At 37.2% G+C, this 24,806-nt stretch overlaps 1 protein-coding gene across 1 annotated transcript in view; it reads right to left on the reverse strand.

Moving 5' to 3' along the window:
- The window catches only part of AGPS (alkylglycerone phosphate synthase), a gene marked incomplete at its 3' end in the record, with an annotated part of 134,566 nt that overhangs the window by 87,623 nt on the left and 22,137 nt on the right, over positions 1-24,806 (reverse strand). Inside the window, exons 3-8 of the mRNA XM_080690333.1 lie at positions 21,805-21,895; positions 18,949-19,069; positions 18,764-18,838; positions 10,903-10,974; positions 10,148-10,227; positions 1,932-2,012 (exon numbers count right to left, since the gene is read on the reverse strand). Of these exons, the coding sequence (XP_080546459.1) occupies positions 1,932-2,012; positions 10,148-10,227; positions 10,903-10,974; positions 18,764-18,838; positions 18,949-19,069; positions 21,805-21,895 (520 nt within the window). The remainder of the gene's footprint in view (positions 1-1,931; positions 2,013-10,147; positions 10,228-10,902; positions 10,975-18,763; positions 18,839-18,948; positions 19,070-21,804; positions 21,896-24,806) is intronic.

Raw genomic sequence — 24,806 nt, forward strand, 5'->3', positions numbered from 1 at the left:
ATATTGTACAAATTACAATGAAAGCCCTGAGATGCCTCACCAGGCCTCAGTTCAAAAGGTAACCTGTGGATCAAAAAAGAAAATGCAGGTGCTGGACCCAGGGGGTTGATGATTACTTTGATGAGATAAGGAGGGAATAGAGACTCAGAGACAACCATCTTGGAAAAAAGAAGAACCCTATGAAATTCCTACCAGCACTGCACCTCTTTTCCTCTCTCAAAAAGCTTTCTCTGACACTTCTGCAGCTCCCTGAAGATGGAGATTTGGGATGGAAAGGTTTCCCCTATCTTTCTCAAAGCCAGCTTTAAAAAAAACCTGTTTTTTTCCTCACCAAACTGTCTGTTGAGTTTTACTGAAGCAACTGTATGAGTACTTTAAGTATTTCTTTCTCAGTATCAGAAGAACTTAAGAAAGCAACAGAAACATTTCAGCCCACTGCAGGATAGAAAGAAAATTTTATACTGGCAGTAAGGGATATGAACTAGTAGGTAAAATATCAGAAGTTCTTAGTTCTAAGAAAATGTCACTTAAATTTCAAAGAAATATGTTCCTTAAATTTTAATGTTAACTTTTTTAAAAAAAAGAAAACCTGGGAAAGCTGAAATGCTACATGAAACACTAAAATAAAGGATTATAAAATTGGAGACATAAAAGGCCACTCTGCTATTTTTTTTAAATGCTGTATTGATGCCTCATTCAGGCACAACAGAATAATACAAGATATTTTAGAGGTTTTTATTAAATACTGTTCTTCCCACTGAAGTTCATTATACATTATAACAATTAACAAGTCTCCATACCTTGACTTAAATAAAATCTTGCCTAATTTGAAGATCTTTAACATCTCAACAAATATGTTCAATGTATTCTAGTTCTCTGCATCTTATGGCATTTAAACAAAAGAAAGTAATAACAATTTTTTCAAACCTTTTCAAACAGAACTGGTAACAAGCTAACCAACTTTAATCAACATTCCAAGAAAGAAGGAAAAATACAATAAAAATAAGATCAACAATCATACCACATCTTCCTCCTTATTCTATTAAAGGTTTAGAGGGGAGGTAGCTCTATAACCCAAGTGGGACAAAGTATATCACCAACAAACTAGACTTTCTAATTTTCATTTATAATAACTAAGTTAAAATCATTTTGGTCATATTTGAGGAAGTTGAACAAACCAATTCATTTTAACAATTAATTGCCAAAAATTCATTAGGATCCCCAGAATGTGCTATAGGGACTTGAAGAATTCTATTCATGAGATGAGTTGTTTCAATGAAATTATGCATTGGAAAGTTCAATAAATAGTAAATCCCAAATCTACCCAGTTGATATAATTTGTTAGCAAGATTTGAGAATTCTATTTCCAATATGTCACCCTTTACTCCATTTGCACTATATTTTTATTATCAGGTCACTATCAACTCTTGCCTAAATTATTACAGCAGTTTCTTACATGGCCCATCCATTCTTCACCCTAACAACAAAGGTAAAGTTCAAACTTCTAAAAGGGGCTTTACAAAGGCCCATTATGACCTGACCTCTTCATGTTTTCCTGGCTTCATCCTTTTCCTCTACAACACTCACTCCCACCCAATATACAAACACCAAAAAACAGTAGCTATACTCAGCTATCTGCAGTCTTCCCAAAGCAACAACTACTCTTAAAGCACTTTCTTCTGACTGAAATTTTCTCCCCACTCACCTCCCTTTCTGCTGACTCTGACTCATCTTGAAGTCCCATTTTAAACACTTACATTATCAATGGACATGATTGATGCCAATCACAATGCTATGCATGGGGAGGGTGCACAACACTGGGTGGGAGCTGGGGTCTCATGAGTGCTGTGAGCATGTGTGCCTCTACCATTCTGAACTTCACCATGACATATGATTACAATGCATCAATTAAAAAAAGAGACACAACATACCTGTCTTTCCAAATCTTGTCCTGTTATGCCAGCTTCTACATGAGCTGTCAAATTGTTTTCATCAACCCAGAGAATTCGATTCTATGCAAAGGAAGAAAGAAGTTTCATCTCCATGAAAGTGCCAATATTTTCTCACAAAATACATTACTTCCTATTTCAAAGAAACAAGTAACAAGATAGTAACCCACAGGGAAAATAAGACTCACTTATCCCTTACTATGAAACATACTAATAAAGGCAGTATATTACACAGAAGGTTGGTTTAAAATATAGACCCTGCCTCTATGCAGATATTAATTCAAATTACACTCTACCTCTTAGTTTAGGCAAATAACTGTCAAGGCTTAGAGTTTCCTCATTTGTAAAATGTAGACAGTAATAATACATTCTCACAATAATGTAGACAACTGCTAGCTATAAGAAATAAATGAGATACTACACATTTTTAAACTTACCATATATGGGGCCTGGTATTCTGTAGACTATTTGCACTATAGTTAACATAGCAATTGTGCCAGTACTGGGAAATGGCTTTGGTACTAATTTCTAAGTGTACTGGAAAATAGCTTTGTTATTAATTTCCAGAGCTTGGGTGTGGTGCAGACACTCAAGCAGGGAGGAGGAGGCAGCTGTTACCCCACAGAGTTATAGGCACCAAAAGTGATTAGCAGTACTGTGGATGGAACCCAGGGGACATTCTACCTCCGAGCTACACCCCCAGCCCCATTTTTTAGTCTCTTTTTGAAACAGGGTCTCCCGAGTCGCAAAGGGCCTCGCTAAGTAGCTGAGGCTGTCCAGGAACCACGATCCTCTGGTCTCCTCCTCCCGAATGCTGGGATTACAAGTGAATGCTGGAATTACAAGCTTGGGCCACCACACCAGGCACACCTTTGTATTTTAAAGACAGGTTTACATAACAAATAACTTCTAGCCGATAGGCTAAAACACCCAAGGACCAGGAGGAGGGTATCTCTGACTTTGTTAAACCACCACAGACTGGGTGGGCCTATACCTGCATTAGGTCAAGAGCAAATGGAAAGACTAAACAGGATGTAAGATAGTGAAGCCTCATAATTACATCAAAAGGCTTACCTTAGAGAGAATGGGCAGATCTACACTTAGTCAGGAAGACTATTGGTTAAGCAAGATAGAAGTTAAATCTTTATAAAAACTGTTCTGTATCCAAAAACTTCAGTGTCATACTTTCAAGACACCCCACCAAATTTTCTCTGATGTGGTGATTTACTCCTCTGTCCCTTCTTTCTACCTTTGTAATAATAAAAATTGCTTAAGCTTGCAGCATAGTTCTAGCTATCCTTCTCTAAGGTAGAACAAGAACCACAGCTACATCTCACACAATTACAGTTTTGGCATCCAATGGGGGCATTGTTACAGTTTTGGTGTGGCACTGTTACAGCAATCATATCTAATTAAGAATCAGAAAATGGGATAGGAAGAAAACACCTGCTAAGACAAGTGAATACAGTAAATGGCATATCTGCATTATTTCTATCTAAAATAGGACCAGAAACCCCACATAGAAAACAAGCACATTCCTGCTTCTTGCTAAAAAAAGAACTAAATATTTTCTTGCTCACCTTATGAAATGTGATAGTCAATAAAAATATTTTAACATTTTTATTTGACCTAATTCTTATTAGGTAACATATATATAAATCTTCATAAGATATTTTCCAACTATTAAAAGCAAACTTTGTTTCCCCTTCTATTTGGGTAAGGAATCAAGTAGCATATAAAATCTTTGGATCCCAGAGAAGCTTTCTTTATATTTTGAAATGTTCAATTTCATAACAATAACTAATGTAAATTAATAATAAAAAGAATATGCAATACAAAAAATATTAGTGTCTGCCTAAATTCTAAACCTGAATGCATACAAATAACTATAGTACTTAATTATAAACATTGAAGTGATAATAAACATTTATTATAAGCCAGACATGGTTTTCAAGTGTGCACACACACTTGAAATCCAGTACTTGGGAGGCTGAGACAGAAAGATCACAGGTTCACAGCCAAACTCAGCAACTTAGTGAAGCCAGCCCTCCACAATTTGGTGACACTCTATTAAAAAAAAAAAAAAATTGGGCTGGCAGTGTAGCTTGGAGGTAGAATGCCCCTGGGTTCAATCTCCAGCACTAAAAAAAGAAAATATGTGTGAATATATTTTTGTTTTACATTATATAAAACCTTAAGACAAAAGTAATTTCTTTTTTGTGTGTGATCTAGAGATTAAACCTAGGACACTCTACTTCTAAGCTATACCCCCAGCCTTATTTTTGTTTTGAAACAGGGTCTTACTAGGTTGCAGAGGGCCTCACAAAGTAGCTGAGGCTGGCCATAAACCTGCAATCCTCTTATTGCAGCCCTTCAAGTACTAAAATTAAAAGTGTATGCTATCACACAGCTTAGTAATTTCAATATAACTATGATATAATCAGGTTTTTGATTCTATATCAGCTAAATAAAAAAATTAAATTGTAAAAAGACAAAGAATTCATTAATCGTGTGTGTGTGTGTGTGTGTACACACACACACACACACACACACACACACACACACACACACATACATTCTCCCCCAATAGACTGATTCTTGGGGCAATTATATACTTGTGCTAATATATACCTGGTACCCACCAAGGATCCAAACATCTTTATGGGCACTCACAGAAAACCCTAAAGGAAATATATAGGCTATCTTATTACACCTAATATATACTACCCAACTCAAGCTAAAATAAACTTTACAAACAGTGTTGCCTTAATCTTACCATAGGTATTTCAGTACAACTGTAATGTCCATACTTTCTGTATATTACATAAGAAGCACACTGTACATGCATAGATATGACTTACTGACTTCAATGCAAATTACAGCTGTATCATAATATTTAAAACAGTTCAAGGTTAAAGCAGTAAATATACAGAGTTTCCCTGAAAAACAGCTCGTTGGAAACAAGGTGATTAAAATTCTGCCACAGAATTTTGAATATTTACTCAGTGTGAAGATTTTTACTTATCTTCATAATAACCTGCTATTATAAGTACTATAATTTCTACTTTCACATTTTCCTATGTTGTACTTTTATTGGTACATTATACTCTCACATCATAAATCATGTTGACAATGACATACATGCAACATGCTCTTGGGGCCACACTCCCCGTTTCCCTCCCTCCCAATACAGGGTACCCAGAACGACCCTTGTATATATTCACATGTATACACATTGTCTATGGTAGTATTTCCATTAATGAACCTCACTCAGTCTTCCTCCTCCCCTACACTTATATCTCCTCCCTGGCTCCCCTGAGATTTCTCCTCTATTATATGGAGTCTCTATTGTATCTCAATTACTCACTATCCTGCACATATTAAAGAAAACATATAACACTTCACTCTGTGATTGGCTAATCTCACTTAACACAATGTTCTCCAGGTCCTTCGATTTTCTTGCAAATGACATAATTTTACTTTTCTTTATTGCTGAGTAGAGTCCCACTGTGTGTATTTACCATAGTTTTGTAACCCATTCATCTGTTGAAGAACACCTAGGTTGGTTCCATAGTTTGGCTATTGTGAATTGTGCAGGTATAAACATAGGTATGCATATATTACTGTACTTCTCTGGTTTAACTTTTCACGTTTGGTAACAAAATTAGAGGTAAATCTGCACACAGAAAAATCTAAACACATTCCAAAGTCTATTCCAGAATAGGCTACTGCGAAACTATCTTCTGAGGAAACTTCAGTATCTTGAATCTGGGACATGGAAAAAAGTTGATAAGGAACTTTATAGTACAAATCAGGCAGTTATCATATGAACTTGTGATGAATCAGAGTCACTCAAGTGGGCCAACCAGTGATTATACATCACCTCTCCTGATGTTATATTACATTAAAGAGCACATTGCAAAGCCATGGATATGCTAATTGCTCCAACTTAATCATTATGCAAAGTATGCATGTATCAAAACATCACCTTGTTGTTTTAATAACTCCATAAACAGGTACAATTATGAATCAATTTAAAATAAGCTGGGCATGGTGATGCACACCTATAATACTTGGGAGGTAGAAGCAGAAGGATCACAGGTTCCAGGCAAGATTCAGCAGTCAGGCGAGACCCTCAGCAATTCTGTAAGACTCTGTTGCAAAATAAAGAGCTGAGAGTATAGCTCAGAGGCAGAATGGCCTAGGTTCAATTCTTACTACCAAAGAAATAAATTTTATTTAAAAAAAAAGCACATTACTATCTTCAAGGTATTCTTGCTATTAATTTTTTCAATTCTGAAAAAGCTATGTTTGGAAGCCAGGCATGGTGGCACATGATTGTAATCCCAGCATTTGGAGGCTGAGACAGGAGGATCTCAATTCAGAGATAGCCTCAGCTACTTAGTGAGGTCCTTTCCAACTCAGTGAGACTCTGTTTCAAAATAAAGAATAAAAACTAGGGCTGGGGGTGTGGCTCAGAAGTAGAATGTCCCTGGGTTCCATCCCCAGTACTGCAAAAAAATAAATAATATTAAACAAAAAAAAAAGCTATGTTTGACCAGTCATGGTGGCACACACTTATAATCTCCGCGCTTGGGAGGCTGAGATGGGAGGATCGCGCAGGTTCGAAGCCAGCTTCCACTGGCTTAAGAGACCCTGTTTCCAAATAAAAAATATGAAATAGGTCTGGGAGTGTGGAGGTAGAAGTGTGGTGGTATTGGAGGTATTCCATCCCCAATACCACCAAAAAAAGAAAGAAAAAAAAAAGCTATGTTTGACTCAAACTAGCCATTTATATGGCCTGGAGGAACAGTTAAATAACACTAAAAAGAGGCAATAGGCAAATTCAATATATGTCATTCTACAGTATAAATAATCTAGTTTTAGCCGGGCATGGTGGCGCACGCTTGTAATCCTCGCGCTTGGGAGGCAGAGACAGGAGGATCGCGCAGGTTCGAAGCCAGCCGCGCGCGCTGGCTTAGGAGACCCTGTTTCCAAATAAAAATGTAAAAATAGGTCTGGGAGTGTAGCCCGGGGGTAGAAGGGCTTCCAGGAACCCAAGTACCACCAAAAAAATTAAATAAATAAATAAATAAATAATCTAGTTTTTTCAAATGTCAGTAACATTTAAAATGATGGGAAAAAGAAAGAGGATGTTTTCAGATAAAGGCAGACTTAAGAGAAACAACTAAAACTAATGTGAGACTTTTTTTATTTATTTTTTAATTGGTGCATTGTAGTCATATATCAATCACATTGGAGTACAAGACTTGAGAGGACATACAAGTACACATCATCCAATTAGCCCTCATCCAACCCCCATCCCATTCCCTCCCCCTCCCTCATCCCATGCTTGTTTGGTGATTAACTTTGATACATTTGTTTATGTACCTCCTGCGTTTTAAAGAGGCTCCGTCCTCCACTATTCCATATGCTCTGATTGGTCACATTAGTTGCTTCACTATAGGGCCCTTTCTATAGGCTCGACCTCTTCCTGTTGATTAGGGGAAGCATCTGATTTATATTTTCTGCGATATTTCTCTGTGCATGCCGCGTTGCAAGTACTGATTCCACTCTTGACGGCCCCAGTAGTGGCCTGGCTACCCAGTGGACTGATCCAGACCTCGCTGGCTCAAGCAGTGGCCTTGCCTCATGGGAGGCCCCAATTCTGCTCTCGCTGGCCCCGACACCAGCCTAACCCCTCAGCTGGCTCCGATCCTGGCCTCGGAGGTCGCAGTACCGGCCTTGCCTCACAGCAGGCTCCGATGCCAGCCATTGGCCCCGGCACCGGCCTAACCCCTCGGCAGGCTCCGATCCTGGCCTCAGAGGCCCCAGCACTGGCCTAGCCTCACGGCAGGCTCCAATCACGGCCTCTCTGGCCCCAGCACTGGCCTAACCCCTCGGCAGCCTCCGATCCCAGCCTCGGAGGCCCCAGTAGCGCCCTTGCCTCCTGTAAGGCTCCGATGCCAGCCGTTGGCCCCCAGCATTGGCCTAACCCCTCGGCAAGCTCCAATCCTGGCCTCGGAGGCCCCAGCACCACCCTTGCCTCACGGCAGGCTCCGATGACGGCCTCGTTAGCCCCAGCCCCAATCTAACCCCTCCGCAGACTCCGATCCGGCCTCGGAGGCCTCAGTAGCAGCCTTGCCTCAATGTGAGACTTTTCTAAATCCCCATTTGAACAAATAAACTAAGAGCACTTCAAGTTTTATTTTTGAGATCACTGAAAAATTGAATGTGGACTATATTAAATTATGTAGAAAATTACTTTTGACTTTGCCAGAAGTGATAAAAGAGTAGTTATATGTGAAAATACCCCTTTCCAAGAGACAGGCAGAAATATTTAGGTATCAAGTAGCTCAATATCAGAATTCACTTTAAAAACACTAGAGAATAAATAAAGGCAAAAACAACTATGATGAAATGCTAATGACCACTAATCTACACAACAGGTACATGATTCTTTTATTTTGGTGACTGAAAAAATTTAAGGTAAAAAGCTTTTTGAAGTTTTATAATAATGGAGGAATAACGAGGAATACTATTGATAATATGAAGATAAAGTTTATACCCAAATTAAAACCTTAACATTACCACACTACCATGCCTAACTCTTGGACCACAATGAGTCCAACCATCAGAATGAAATCCTATCATTAAAATTAGCTCTTCCATTCATCCTCAAGCAAAACTGCAACATGATCATAAATTTGGGAGACAGGTATGTTTTGGTTATTCAAATTAAACTTAACTAAGCTGGGCGTGTTGGCGCACGCTTGTAATCCCATCATTCAGGAGGCTGAAACTGGAGGATCGCGGTTCGTGGACAGCCTCAGCTATTTAGTGAGGCCCTCCCCAACTTAGTGAGACCCTGTTTCAATATAAAGAATAAAAAAGAGGGCAGGGGGTGTAGCTCGGAGGTCAAATGCCTCTGGGTTCCATCCCCAAACCCGCAAAAAAAAAAAAAAAATAAACTCAACTAATATTACCTGTTCATGTATATATGTTTATGTGGTGCTGGGGATTAAACTTAGGGGCATTCTACTTCTGAACTAAACCTCCAGCCCTCTTTTATTTTTTTGTTTTTGAAACAGGCTCTCACTAAGTTGCTGAGGCTGGTCTTAAACCTACAATCCTCCTGTCTCGGCCTCCCAAGTATTAGGATTAAGGTATACATCAACCCAGTTCCTGTTCTATTTTTCAGTATCAGAAGTCACGTCTTTAATTTGTCACCCTTCCAATTCATGATTCTCAAATTATCAATTTCATATACTAACTTGATAGCATAGCATAAAGATATGCAACTTGGTCAGGTGCAGTAGTACATGCCTTGTACTTGGGAGGCTAAGACAGGAGGATCTTCAGATTCCAGGACAGCCTAAGTGACATAGTAATACTCTCAACAACCTAGCAAGACTCTGTTTCAAAAACCAAAAATGAATAAATAAATAAATAAATAAATAAATAAATAAGGCTGGGGGTATATGAAGCTCAGAGGCAGAATACCCCTAGGTTCAATCCCCAGTACTACAAAAGGAAAAAAAAAAAAAGATATGTATATTAAAGTAAAGCCAGGTGTGGTGGCACACACTTGTAATCCCAACATTTGGGAGGCTGATACCAGAGGACTGCCATTTGCGGACAGCCTCAGCTACTTGGTGAGGCCCTCCACAACTCAGTGAAACCCTGTTTCAAAATAAAGAATAAAAAATTGGGCAAGGGGTGTAGCTCGGACGTCAAATGCTTCTGGGTTCCATCCCCAGACCCGCAAAAATAAATAAATAAATAAATAAATAAATAAATAATAAACTTAGCTTTTGGATACCTGAAGACAAGACTAAAATACAGTGCTAAAATACATCTAAAACAAAATGGACAACAGATCTTATTCATTTTGGTACTAAGGATTGAACCCAGAGGTATTCTTCTTCCAAGCTATACCTCTATCCCTTTTATTATTCTTATCTCTCTTTTTTTTTTTTTTTGAAACAGGGTATTTCTAAGTTGCTGAGGGTCTGGCTAAGTAGTTGAGACTGGCGTTGAACCTACAATCCTCCTATCTCAGCCCCCAAAGTACTGGTCTTACAGGCACGTACCACAACACTCAGCCATTTTGTTATTTAATGACAATTGAAGCAGAGCCAGAATGACAATGTTTTAAGCAGAAAATATCTTCAAATACATCTTAAATTATCATATACCATTTGTGAAGTATCCAAAGAAATTATTGTTCTTGTCTCATCTGCAGGACACATCAGGCCATATGAAACACTTGTTCCTCCTGCCAAAATAGGAAACAACAATTTTATGTTTAAATATTTTACTTTCAGCTACATTTCTAAAACAAGTCTTTTATGATACCTATTTTTACTTTGCAAAATATAACTTGCAAATGCTAACATACTAAATCAAAACTGGCCTTTATTTTCTGCTGCGTGCCAAAATGAAGCAGCATTATGGAACTGAAAGCACTGGGATATGGCTCCGTCCTCTGGACATGACATACTCAAATGAAGCCCCTAGCAATTTGCAGAACTCAAAAACGTAAAAAGTTCCAAGCTATTGATTACTGCAAAGAGGTCATTTAAGGAAAAAAAGACTCATCCTATACAGCTAGAAACACCTTAACTCTTTTCTACTTTAATTATGAGATCAATTTGTCATTTAAAATAATAGCTGAATTAAAGGAACATTGTCTTATTCGGGCATTAACAGCTTTCCACCGTCATCACACAGGAAAAAGCCATGAATTCAGTGTATGCCATATTTTAGTTGGGTGAATCTCCTTAGAACAGAAATGAGCATTGTAAACAAATCCTTATAAATAATTATACCCAAACCATAAGAAACTACATCAAAATTGACATTTTCTGCAGGTGACATAAATATTTAAAATACAGTATTTTAAACAGAACAAATTAATAGCAAATTTAAATTTGAAAATCACAATACCTACCACCAATTGGTATGATACAAAGGTTATATTTGCACGCTAGATTCACAATCTTAACTACATCATCATGACATGCTGTTGAAAAAAAGGAAAATAATTAGAAAAACATGAATTAAATCTGGATGCCCTTGCAAAATTAGGGTCAGTCTATACATACCTCTAGTATCCAGGCTTTTTTTTTTTTAATTACTTATTAACACATTATTTGGCCAATAAAAGGTTATTTTCAACTTTTAAGTTTTAAAAAAGTTAAGAATTATTAAAAATAATCGCAAAAATAAAATTATCTTCACTTCACATTCCCAAACATTAACTTTTTTTTTTTTTTTTTTTGGTGGTACTGGGGTTCCTGGAAACCCTTCTACCTCTGGTCTACACTCCCAGACCTATTTCATATTTTTGAAACAGGGTCTTTTACGCCAGCGCGGCTGGCTTCGAACCTGCGCGATCCTCCTGTCTCCGCCTCCCAAGCGTGGGGATTACAAGCGTGTGCCACCACGCCTGGCCTCCAAACATTAACTTTTATTCAACAACACTCCACTTATCAAAACCAAGCAATTGAAACTGATATAAAATAAGTAACTAATCTGTAGACCTTACTCAAATGTCACCAACGTCCCTTTTCTTTACCAGAGACAAGTCCAGGATCATACACTGATTTTTGGGTGGGTGTGTGTGTGTGTGTGTGTGTGTGTGTGTGTGTGTGCGCGCGCGCTTTACTGGAGATGTAGCCCAGATGATTTTTACCTCCGAGCTATACCTCAGCCTTATCATTTTTTTTTTTTAATAGAGTCTCACTAAGCTGCAGAGAGCCGTACCAAGTTCCTGAGGCTGGCTTGGAACTTGAAATCCTCCTGTCTTGACCTTCCATTACTAGGATCATGGGCATGCACTACCATACCTGGCCTTAGTCGTCTTTAAAGATCAACATTTTCTGAATTTATCTCCCACTTTCATTTATTTATTTATTTATTTATTTATTTATTTATTTTGGTGGTACTGGGGTTCCTGGAAGCCCTTCTTCCTCCGGGCTACACTCCCAGACCTATTTTATATTTTTGAAACAGGGTCTCTTACGCCAGCACAGCTGGCCTCGAACCTGCGCGATCCTCCTGTCTCCGCCTCCCAAGCGCGGGGATTACAAGCGTGCGCCACCACACCCGGCTATCTCCCACTTTCATGAAGAACACTGGTCAGTTTAGAGAATATCCCTCAATCTGGGGTTTGCACATGTCTCTTCATATTACACACAGATGATACATTTCGGACAAAAATTCCACAGATGTGGTATTTATGCCTTTCTCAATGCATTATTTTTGTAGGCAAGTGATATATACAGAGACAGGTCTCATTTCTGGGGATATTTTTCATCATTTGGTTAAATAATGTCTGCTAGGCTTTTCTACTATAAGAATATCATATATTCAGTTGAAACTAATAAATATCTTTAAACTACACAAATAGCATGTTTCTCATATACTTTCACTTTTTTTTTCTTCTTCTTTTTTTTTTTTTTTTTTTTTTGGTGTACTGGTGGTGGAATCCAGAGGCTTTCTACCTCCAGGCTATACTCCCACACCTTTTTTATATTCTATTTGGAAACAGAGTCTCACTAAGTTGCTGAGAGCCTCACTAAGTAGCTGAGGCTGGCTTTGAACCTGTGCAATCCTCCTGTCTCAGCCTCCCAAGTGCGGGGATTACAAGCGTGCGCCACCACGCCAGGCTTACTTTCACTATTTTTAACACTTGATTACTGATTTTTTTATTGTCTTTTTTTTAACAAATATTAAAATCTTACACAAAACATGGTGACACATAAATTCCTTTCTACTGTGCATAGCTGAAGAGACTCTTGATCAGTGTTAAAGTTATCTAAGTAATAAAAAACTAACATCTTCTGAGTTTCTTTCTGTGTGCTGAAGGCACTCTTTATCAGTGTTAAAGATATCTAAGTAATAAAAGCCTAACATTTTCTTTCTTTCTTTTTTTTTTTTTTGGTGGTACTGGGGTTCCTGGAAGCCCTTCTACCTCCGGGCTACACTCCCAGACCTATTTTTGCATTTTTTTATTTGGAAACAGGGTCTCCTAAGCCAGCGCGCGATCCTCCTGTCTCTGCCTCCCAAGCGCGGGGATTACAAGCGTGCGCCACCACGCCCGGCAAAAGCCTAACATTTTCTGAGTGGAAGATTTTAAATGCCAGCTGGGCATGGTGGCACACGCTCGTAATCCCCGTGCTTGGGAGCCAGAGACAGGAGGATTGCGCAGGTTTGAAGCCAGACACGCTGGCTTAAGAGACCCTGTTTCCAAATAAAAAAATATAAAAATGGGTCTGGGAGTGTAGCCCAGAGGTAGAAGGGTTTCCAGGAACCCCAGTACCACCCCCCCCCCCAAAAAAGAAAAAAGATTTTAAATGCCAAGTAAGAGGTGTTAACATTGTTAAGGTACCAATGTGAGTGGCACTAGAGCATCATTGGAGGTTCTGTTTTTTTGTTTTTTGTTTTTTTGTGTGTGGTACTGGGGGTAGAATCCAGGGGCTTTTCTACCTCCGGGCTACACTCCCAGACCTATTTTCTATTGTATTTGGAAACAGGGTCTCACTAAGTTGCTGAGAGCCTCACTAAGTAACTGAGGCTAGCTTCAAACCTGTGCAGTTCTCCTTGTCTCAGCCTCCCAAGCACTTGGATTACAAGCGTGTATCACCACGTCCAGCTAGTGAAAGTTCTTAAGGAGGGAAACACGACCAAAAGAAATTATTTTAGAAAGATCAATATCCTATAAGATATGGAATGGCATGGAGGAGAGATACTTGAGGCAAAAAAAAAAAACTATGTAAAATCCAGCATTAGTTACTGAGATTGTAAAAGAGAAAGATAGAAAGGAAAACAGAAAAATGAATACAAGCTTATGAGAGAAAAATACTGTTCTATAAATATAATTATTTGTCAGGTTTGCAGAAAGCTAAAAAATACAAGTCATTTATGTAATTTGTTTGTTTGTTTGTTTGTTTGTTTGTTTTGGTGCTGGGGATAAAACCCAGGGCCTCATTCATGCCAAACATGCGTTGTACCACTGAGCTACAGCCTCAGCCCCATTCCAATTTTTAATGAAAATCTCTTTTCAAGCTTTTAGATTAAGCTAATAAAGCTATTAGTACTAAACTATATTATGGAATAGAATACTATTTAACTAATTTTTTAAAACTCCAGAAGATGTCTATTAAACCCCTTTAAAAGGCAAAACTACCTTCTATGAATGTTACCTAATCAAAAGCCTTCCTTGACCATGTTATCTGAAAGAGTACTCTCACATCCCACCACCCACCCTTTTTCACACTACCTTCCTGCATGCTTTACTTTTCTCAATAGCACTTATCACAATCCACTATTATATATTTGTGCCCCCACCCCTAAATCCTGTAGCATTTGAGAACAGAGGCTTTTGTTCACTGCTTTTCCTGAGCATCTAAAATAGTACCTAAACCGGGCGTAGTGGTGCACGCTTATAATCCCAGCATTTGGGAGGCTGCAACGGGAAGATGGAGATTCGCAGACAGTCTCAGCTACTTAGTGAGCCCCTCCGCAACTCAGTAAGACCCTGTTTCAAAATAAAGAATAAAAAATAGGGCAGGGGATATAGCTCGGAGGGGCTCAAATGCCCCTGAATTCCATCCCCAGACCCACAAAAAAATAAAATAATAAAATAAAATAGTACCTAACCTGTATTTTTACTGGCCTGCAGCTCTATATTTCAGCCACTGAAAATAATGCATAAGGACTAAATTTAATTAAGAAGTGATTTTTTAAATGTTATTGATGAAAAATTTAAGTTTTATGAGCATGCTTACTACCAAAAACATTATGTGTGGCATTATGCATTGAGTGATTATTTGTCCAACTAAAGGTAAAGATATCCACACTGCGTAAAGGTCATAATGGAGAAAATCCTGCTTTAAGGATGACCTCCAAATCAAAGTTACATATATTACAAATCTTGACCCTTTACTCCTTAACAAACCTTAGTTATCCTATGAAAGCAACATGTAGAATTCAGATTCAGATTAAATCTATCTAAAGACAACTACATGGACAGATTTTGTGTGTGTAACCAAACTGCAATACTGGATACAATAAGTAGCCTCAAATTGCCACGCTGTTTCAAAATACAATGCCTTGAACTGATGCAGTCTCAAAATGTGTCCACATACAAAAGAAAACTTGGACTTCCTGACCAATAGGAAACTTGTGTAAAATAAAGGTCTCAGTGAATTGATAATGTGTTAGAAACAAAACATTCCCAATATGCTCTTATATCAGAAGATTCAACAGAAAAAAAAAATTATAAGCTTCATTCATCCATCCAGGAATGCACCATGTATGTATATTTTTGAAGTACAGAAAAGATGGCAAAGGGATTCTTTCATAAAAATTAACCTCTTGCCAGGTGTAGTGGCGCACACTGCACGCTTGTAATCCCCGCGCTTGGGAGGCGGGGACAGGAGGATCGCTCAGGTTTGAAGCCAGCCTCGCTGGCTTAAGAGACCCTGTTTCCAAATAAAAATATAAAAATGGGTCTGGGAGTGTAGCCTGGAGGGAGAAGGGTTTCTAGGAACCCCAGTACCACAAAATAATAATAATAATAATAATAATAATAATAATAATAATAATAATAATAACCTCTTGAGAATGTGCAGGAGGTTTGAAGGATCAAGAAGCTTGAGGCATGAAAACCTTTAAAACTACTGCAAAAACTCAGATACACACTCAGTAAGGGACTGAATGGGAAACTGGGATGGAGAAAAATGGAAAGGCAAAGATGTGTGGGAAGTAACATAATGGAAGGATTTTACAAAGTAAAAAAATTTTAACATAATGGGAAGGATTTTACAAAGTGAAGAAACTTTTATGGATAATTCATTCCATCTGTTTCCTAAATCTGGCTTTTTAAAAATATTTGGATTCCTTAAAGCAAGACACATATTTCCACTACAACAATCACTCAGAATATTAATTTTCAAACACAAAGAAAATACCTAGCAGGCACACTTGAAAGTTATTCTCAAAATATTTCAAATGATGGTCTATTACATTTTCTGTAGAAAATGAAAACTGACAAATTATGCTTTCATGTTTTCCAGTAAAAACTGGAATTAACCTTTTCCAAATCTTGGTAGAGGAGTAGCCTAAAGCTACTAAAAAATAGGCAGGCAAAATCAGAATATTTCTTCTATTTAAAGACATCTTTTCCTTTTTCTTAGGAACATCTACATTTCTATACTAAACCAACACAAAAAACATATTTTATAACTACTCCAAATGCACAGGAAAATATATATCCCAAGTATCAGGAAAGTAATTTCAATATCTAACCTTTCTTACTCCCCATATTAAAGTACAATTTTTATTTTGAATGGTACCTACAAAGAAGAGGGATCTTATCTAAGACCTGATTGTCCATGAATGAGCCAATTTTGCAAAATTAAAATACCCTATATAATCTGAAGAGGAAGAGCTGAAGAGAAAAAAATAAGAAAAGCAATGGCTCAAAGTCAAGGTCACTAAGCCAAACATGAAGAGGGAGGGAGAGGGAATGGGGTGGGAATTGGGTATAGGCGAATTGGGTGATTTGTGCATGTATGTCTCCACCATCTTGTACCCCATTAAGATGTATGACTACAATGTACTAATAAAAAAATTTTTTTAATAAAATAAAGGATAAAAAATAGGGCTGGGGGTGTAGCTCAAAGGTAAAATGTCCCTGGGTTCCATTCCTAGTATAAATAAATAAATAAATAAATAAATAAATAAATAAATAAATAAATGTAGGACTGGGGGTGTAGCTCAGAGGTAGAATGTCCCTGGGTTCAATCCCCAGCATCACACCCACAAAAAAAAAAAAAAAAAAAAATCAGGAGAGCAAAAAATAATAAACAGATCACCCAAACAAGCCAGTTTTAATTGCTATAATAAAGAAATCCATATATATTCTCCCCCCCCCCAGTGGTAATGGAATTTTCTAAACAGCTTAACCATGGACAACAAGAAACAATATGCCTACCCTAACCAGGCACAATGGTACAGACCTTTAATCCTGAGAAGCTGAGACAGGAAGATCAAAAGTTCAAGGCCAGCCTAGGCAAATCAGCAAGGCCATCTGCAACTCAGACTCTTTTTCAAAATAAAAAATTATAAAAATAGAGTTGGGAATGTAGTTCAGAGGTAGAATGCCCCTGGATTCAAGCCCTAGAATCACAATATATGTACATACACATATATATGGCATATATATGTATGCCTGCCCTGCGCTAAACTACCTGCTAAAAGAATTAAAATAAAAATTTCTATCTATATACAGTGCCTAACACCCTACCAAGAACAAAATAACAAGAGAAAGCTCATCCACCTCTATCCCAAATCTAATCAAAGTAATTAATTTCTCCAAAATGTCATTTCTAAGATAGTAAGTATAAACATATATATATATATATATATATATATATACATATTCATGTACATACACACATGGGGGTATTGGGGGTGGAATCCAGGGGCACTCAAACCTCCGAGCTATAGCTATATCCTTTTTTTTTTTTTTTTTTTTTTTTTTTTTTTTGGTGGTACTCGGGTTGGAACCCAGAGGCTTTCTACCTCTTGTCTATACTCCCAGACCTATTTTATATTTTTATTTGGGAACAGGGTCTCACTAAGTTGCTGAGAGCCTCACTAAGTAGCTGAGGCTGGCTTCGAACCTGTGTGATCCTCCTGTCTCAGCCTCCCAAGCACGGGGATTACAAGCGTGTGCCACCACGCCCGGCTTATCCTTTTCATTTTTAAACTCTCACTAAGTTGCTAATGCTAACCTCAAATTTGCACTCCTACTGTTTCAACCACCCAAGAACTAGGATGTGTGTGTGTGTGTGTGTGTGTGTGTGTGTGTGTGTGTGTGTGTGTATTTCATATATATAAAGTACATATATATTTTTAAACAATGTATGGTTGCTTTACCATCTAACCATACTTTTGAGTCCACAAGCTAATTCAACAAACTATTATTCTTACTTTACAATAATCAATTTTGTTAATAATTTCTCTATATCTGAACATATCATTGATTAGTACAATTTCACTAAGCTTCCAAATTAACCAACCTTTTTTTTTTTTTTTTTTTTTGGGCGGTACTGGGGATGGAACTCAGCGGCATTGTACCTCCGAGGTACACCCCTAGCCCTATTATTTTTAGTCTTTTTATTTTTGAAACAGGATCTCATTGAGCTGCAAAGGACCCCGCTAAGTAGCTGAGGCTTAACTAATGGAGATCCTCTGGTCTCCACCTCCTGAATGCTAGGATTACAAGAGTGCACCACCATGCCTGGCTCATCAAAAAATTTTTAAGCCAGTCGTGGTGGCACACGATTGTAATCCCAGTACCTGGAAGGTTGAGAAAGGAGGATTGCAGGTTCAAAGCCAGTCTCACAGGTTCGAAGCCAGCCTCAGCAACTCAGTGAGGCACTCAGTAACTTAGTGACTTTGTCTCCAAATAAAAAATAAAGTAGAGCTGGGGGTATAGCTCAGAGGTAGAATTCCCCTGGGTTCAATCCCCAGCACCAAAAAAAATGTTTTCTACTGATATCTAAATATAATTATTTATACTTACCATAAAGACTCAATCACCAACAACAAAATCAATCCTTAACATCAACAGTTCTAGACAATCAGATCAAGAGTTCCAATGTCTTTAGTATGAACTCTTAAAACACAGCTAGTCATATTTTTTACAACTCATGTTATAAAGTACATATGTCTAATACTAAATTTACTTTAGATATAACCATACTAAATTAATGACATAAAAAGGAAAAACAACTTACTTGGCCATACAACTATATCAGGAATTCGCTGAAACATTCCTTCCCTGAGCAAAAATATCTCATGAAGACAATGACCTATTTTGTGATTTTAAAAAAAAGAAAATATAAGGAAATTTTTAAAAAATACTTTGAAATATAAGAAAATTTTTAATTAAAGTAAATGGCAATAAGATAAAGTACCTTACCATGAGCTCTAAATACTCGATCATCTGCTTCTTGTGAATAGGAAATATTGGTTTCTTTAAGTTCATGAAGAAAATCTTCATTTACAATTGAAGGAGGTGTATCACTTGGATTTAAAGATGCCTAGAGAATAAAATTGATTTATTTGACTTATTTAGAGAAAATAAATTTTAAAAGACTCTGTTAAGGACAATGACTATAAAATGTATATTTCTTTTTTATATATTCAATATAAGAAAAGCATAGGAAAATACAAGTAATAAACTTAGAAACCAACCCTGTGACAGTAGCAAATTAGAATGGTCTGGTTAGTCACATTCTGCAACATAAGTTACCAAGGCCCTGTGCTTCCCCTTTGCTTCTGTGACCCATCTTCTCATTATTTGTAATCAATCAAGAACAGGGGTGATAGAAAACTCAGATTTTCAATTTTAGATTAAGAAAACTGGGAGAAAGCTATTTGTGGTTTTGCATTATCTACAGTTCCCCCTGCAGATAAAATTTACCACTTCCTATTCCTCAATGTCCATTTTTAAATGATGAATAAAATGTTTCATAGTAAATAGGAAAAACATTTTTATACACTTTAAAACTCAAGACATAATTATAAACTTGATAATTTTAACAAACAATCTTAAAACATAATCTTCAGCTTTAAAGTTAAAACTGTGACACTGGGCATGTCACTCAATTTCTGTGAGCCTTGGCTTCTTCAACTACTAAATGAGATTATCACCACCAAAATGGGTAGGGCTATTATAAAGAAGGAAGGTCAAATGAGCTAATTTTTGTAAAAAGGCACCTAATATTGTCTAGCATTTTCAAATCTGCTATTCTTTAAAAGAAAAATAAAAGCTATGAAATACTATTTGAGAAAAAGTCTAAGAATATGTAAAGAAAATATATAATATTTCTATATTGTTAGTCGCTTATTAAGGTACTGTATTCATTTATATAATAAATATTTATTGTGTGCCTAGTTTAAGTGAGGCACTGTTCTAGGCCCTACGGATATATCAGTGACTTAAATGAAGAAAAAAAATCTTGACCTCATGGAATTTACTTGAGCAGACGGAAATGACCAAAAAAGCTCCAAATAAATTACTATTTTAAAAACTATTAGAAGTTAAAAAGGGCTCAAAAACAGGGGGAAAAAAGGAGTGCATCCAAAACTGGTGAAATTTTGAAACTCCTGAATAGAGTATGTCAATTATAGTGATGTCAAAAACAAGTAATCACAAATGGTTGGCAGAGAAATATTTTAAAGTTAAATAATTTGGTATGGAAGGGATATAAATTAGTTGTTCAGTCTCAATCACTAGAATAAAATAGCTATGGACTTACAAATAAATCTAACAAGTATTCATTGAATACCAACACTTTTTTTTTTACTTTTTGGTACTGGGGATGGAACCCAGGACATCCTATCACTACCCGCGACACCACCAGCCCTATTTTTTATTCTTTATTTTGAAACAGGGTCTCACCGAGTTGCAAAGGGCCTCACTAAGTAGCTGAGGCTGTCTGCAAACCATGATTATCCTGTCTCAGCCTCCCAAAGGCTGGGATTACAAGTGTGCACCACCACATCCAACACTTCTTAATAAAATATTATAAACAGTGGAGAATATTATGCAAGACATAGCCTCTATATTTATGAAACTCATAATCCAGTGGGATACAGGCAGAATATCTCATGTGTAGCAAAATAAATAATAACAACAATAATAATAATATAAAGTAATGCTAAATATTTCACTGCTTTTCTATTTATATAATTTTAAAGGTTTCTCTCTCTCTCTCTCTCTCTCTCTCTCTCTCTCTCTCTCTCTCTCTCTCTCCCTCCCTCCCTCTCTCTCTCTCTCTCTCTCTCTCTCTCTCTCTCTCTCTCTCTCTCTCTCCCTCTCTCTCTCTCTCAGTGTTTTACCACTGGGTTACATCCCCATTCCCCCACCACCACTTTTTTTTTAATGTTATTTTGAGACAGGGTCTCAAAAGGTTGTTCTAGACTAACCTTGAACTAGCACTCCTCCTGCCTCAGCCTCTCAAGCAGCTGGGATTACAGGCATATGCCATTGCCCAGCTAGTTTAAAGACATGTATATTTGGGGGCCAGGAGGTGCTATGAATTAAACCCAGAGGCATTCTACCTCTGTGCTACACCCCCAGCCTATTTTTTTTTTTTTTTAATTTTGAAATAAGGTCTCACTAAGTTGCAGAGGGCCTCACTAAATTACTGAGGCTGGCCGCAAACCATGATCCTCCTGTCTCAGCCTCCCAAGTACTGGGATTATAAATATGCACCACCATGACTGGCTAGTTTAAAGACTTTCAATCCCAGAATTTAAAAAGTGAAAATACATGAACAAATTATAATTCTCCATCATCTTACCTTACTTAACCAAATGTTTGTCTTTTATATTCCAATATTAAATGTAACATTACATTTTTGTTTTATTCTACATTTATCATAGATTACTGTCACTGTTACATAAAAATTAAGTCTATTATATATAAATAACAGCAATTTATATTTTTGTAACAAAATGCTCTAACAGAATTAACTAATTTGCACTTTACTACTACCCTACGAGAGGCAGAAGTTATTACTCCCACTTCTCAAATTTAAAAAATCAAAGACTCAGAGAGGCTGAAGTGTAACACTCAGACAACTTCTGAGATTAGGATCCAGATCTGTGAAAAAATTACTCCTAGAAGACTTAACAAGGCAAATATAATAGGGTTCATAACAAAAAATGGCAACTATAGTAAAGCAAATATAACAAACTATAATGATTAATTAAAATTTGGTATTAAAAACACAGTTAAGCATGTTAGTAATTCTTCTCATTTACTTACTTTAGAGGTAGTTTTATGCTCCAGACTTACTCCAAGGGTATTTTGGATCCATTCTCTAAGAGTTGGTAAAGGCATGCCACTAAGAGGGTACCTAAGGTACAAAAGATATAAATATTAGAGCAAGGTATCTTCATTTAAATTTGCATCTTAGATTCTATTTTCTGTAATGGTCAAACCAACCTTCCCACATATAACTAAAAACCAGACAAAACCAAAACAAATCCTAGTGCTCTGAAGGCAGTACAAGCAGACCAAAAGCAGGGAAGTGTGCTACATTTGGAAGAGGGGAAAAAGCACAAGACTTTCCAGTTTTCTTTTTTAAACAGGTTTTAGCACAAAGAAAAGCCCCAGCTTGTGCCACAAAAAATAACAAAAATGCAGAAAAGCTACAGTCTGTCTTGAAGAACCAGGAGAAAGAAAAGACAAGACAGCATCTGGAAAGTGTACACAGAAATCAGAGTCAGAGGAATTACGCATATATAGAATATATCCTGGAGTCTTGCAAGCACCTCAGCAAGCCTAAAGGAAATGAAGACACGATTTAGCGGCTCACCACTAAAGAACAGAATTTGGAGCTTGAAATCAGACATGTTAGTTGCTTGATTCAAACAAACAAAACTCTCTTCAGAGAAATATAACAGAATCCACTGTTTCTGCAGCGTATCAATTACAACATCAAAGATACACTTCAAAATTACTAGACATGAACAAAAAAGTATATATATATATATATATATATATATATATATATTATTCGTCATCAAGAAAAAGAACTAGTCTGGCATGGTGGCGGACACCTGTAATCCCAGAACTTGGGAGGCTGAGACAAGAGATTCACAGGTTCAAAGTTAGCCTCAGCAATTTAGTAAGGCCCTCGGCAAATTAGTGAGACCCTGTTTCCAAATAAAAAATATAATAGAGCTGGAGGCATAGCTCAGAGGTAGAATGTCTCTAGGTTCAATCCCTAGCACCACCATGAAAGAAAAAAAGGCAAGGAGAGGAACTGACCCAAAGATAACCCAGACACTCAAAATGGTATACAAGGATTTTAAAGCAGATAATAGTAAATTTACTAAAGAATCAAAGAGAAAATATGCTTCCAGTGAGTAATGTAAAGAAATCTAATGAGAGAAAAAGACAGGATTAAAAGGAACAAAAAAGAAATCCTATAGTTGAAGCACTCACACATTAGTGTTTCATTTCAGTTTTAATTTAACTTCGCTGGTTACCTATGAGCTTAAACAGCTATTCAGATATCTATTGTCCATTTGGGTATACTCTGTTTTGTATGCCAGTTCAAGTATTTTTTGTCATTTTTCTATTCGGTTTTTATTCTTTGGTTATGGATATATCAGAATTGTTGATACAAACCCGATACAGTGGTGCATGCCTGTAATCTCAGTACTTGGGAGACTGAGACTGGAGGATCACAGGTTTGTAGCCAACCTCAGCAACTTAAAAGAAGCCCTCTGCAACTTAGTGAGACCCTGTTTCAAAATTTAAAAATAGGGCTGGGACTGTAGCTCAGAGGTAGAATGCCTCTGGGTTCAATCCCCATTACCACAAAAACAAAATATGGCATCAGTGATTAAACATTTTCTCTTATTCAGTAATTTACCTTATCATTCTCTTACAGAAGACTTTAATGAAAAGAAATTCTACAGTTTATGTTGTCTAACTCATTGTTTCTTTTTAGATAATACTTTTTGTGCTCTTTCTGCCTACCTCAAACTCAGGAAGAACTCTATATTCTTCTACTAGTTTTAGAGTTTTAGCTTATCCATTAGGTCAATAGTTCATCTGGAACCAGTCTGTGTATATGATATGAGATAAAGTAAAAATTAAGGTGGCAATGATGTCCTATTGCTATTTTTTTGTTTGTTCTGGGGGTATGTTATAAATGAAGAAGAGAGACTCTAGTTGTCACTATACCAGTTCAAAAAACAAGCTGGAGCCAGGCATGGTGGCGCAGGCTTATAATCCTAGTATTTGGGAGGCTGAGACAGGAGGATCGCAGGTTTGCAGCCAGCCTCAGCAACTTGTGAGGCTCTCTGTAACTTAGTGAGACCTTGTTTCAAAATAAAGAATAAAAAATCAGGCTGGGAGTAGAGCTCAAAAAATGCCCCTGGGTTCAATCCCCAGTAACCTCCCTCTCCCCCCCAAAAAAACAAGCTGGGGTGGGATGTAGTTCAGCAGTAGAGCATCTACCCAGCATGCATGAGGTCCTGGGTGAGAATGCCTGCACTGCTCCAAAGAAAAAATTGCAAATGTTTTCTGATAAAAATCAGAGAAAACAACTAAAGCAACCATTATCCCCAGAAAATTAAAAACAGACATAAAAAGATATAACTGAATTCAATTCAGTTTATTGTCCTGTCTACAAACAGGTAACGGTGCTTCTGGAAGCACCAATATAGGTACTAAGTACTATTTATTTAGTTTTAGTTTTTGTTTGTGTACTATGTACTTAATCTCAAAAGCACTTACATCCCATGTCTATGTTTGGGGAATTACCCTTCATATGAGTCTTAGAAGGAGGCAAAAGCTCCCTTCCACTAAAGTGACTATGTTAGATATTCCATTTCCTGGTGTCCCTTGCAAGTTCTTATATCAGATGGCACTCTTATTCTTCCTCTTCCTTTCCACAATGGACTCTGACTCAGTATTCAATGATGCAAAGAAATGAAGCCTTTAAGAAATCCACTCTGAGCCAGGCATGGTGGCACATGCTTGTAATCCCAGCATTCAGGAAGCTGAGATCAGAGTTTGCGGACAGCCTCAGCTACATAGTGACGCCCTTTGCAACTCAGTGAGACCCTGTTTCAAAAAGTAAAAAGACTAAAAAATAGGGCTGGGGGGTGTAGCTCAGAAGTGCAATGCCCCTGGGTTCCATCACCAATAAAAGAAAGAATGAAAGAAAGAGAAAGAAAGAAAGAAAGAAAGAAAGAAAGAAAGAAAGAAAGAAAGAAAGAAAGAAAGAAAAGAAAGGAATCCACTCTGAT

Source organism: Muscardinus avellanarius, assembly GCF_963383645.1.
Source record: "Muscardinus avellanarius genome assembly, chromosome: 2".
In the NCBI taxonomy this organism is placed as follows: domain Eukaryota; kingdom Metazoa; phylum Chordata; class Mammalia; order Rodentia; family Gliridae; genus Muscardinus; species Muscardinus avellanarius.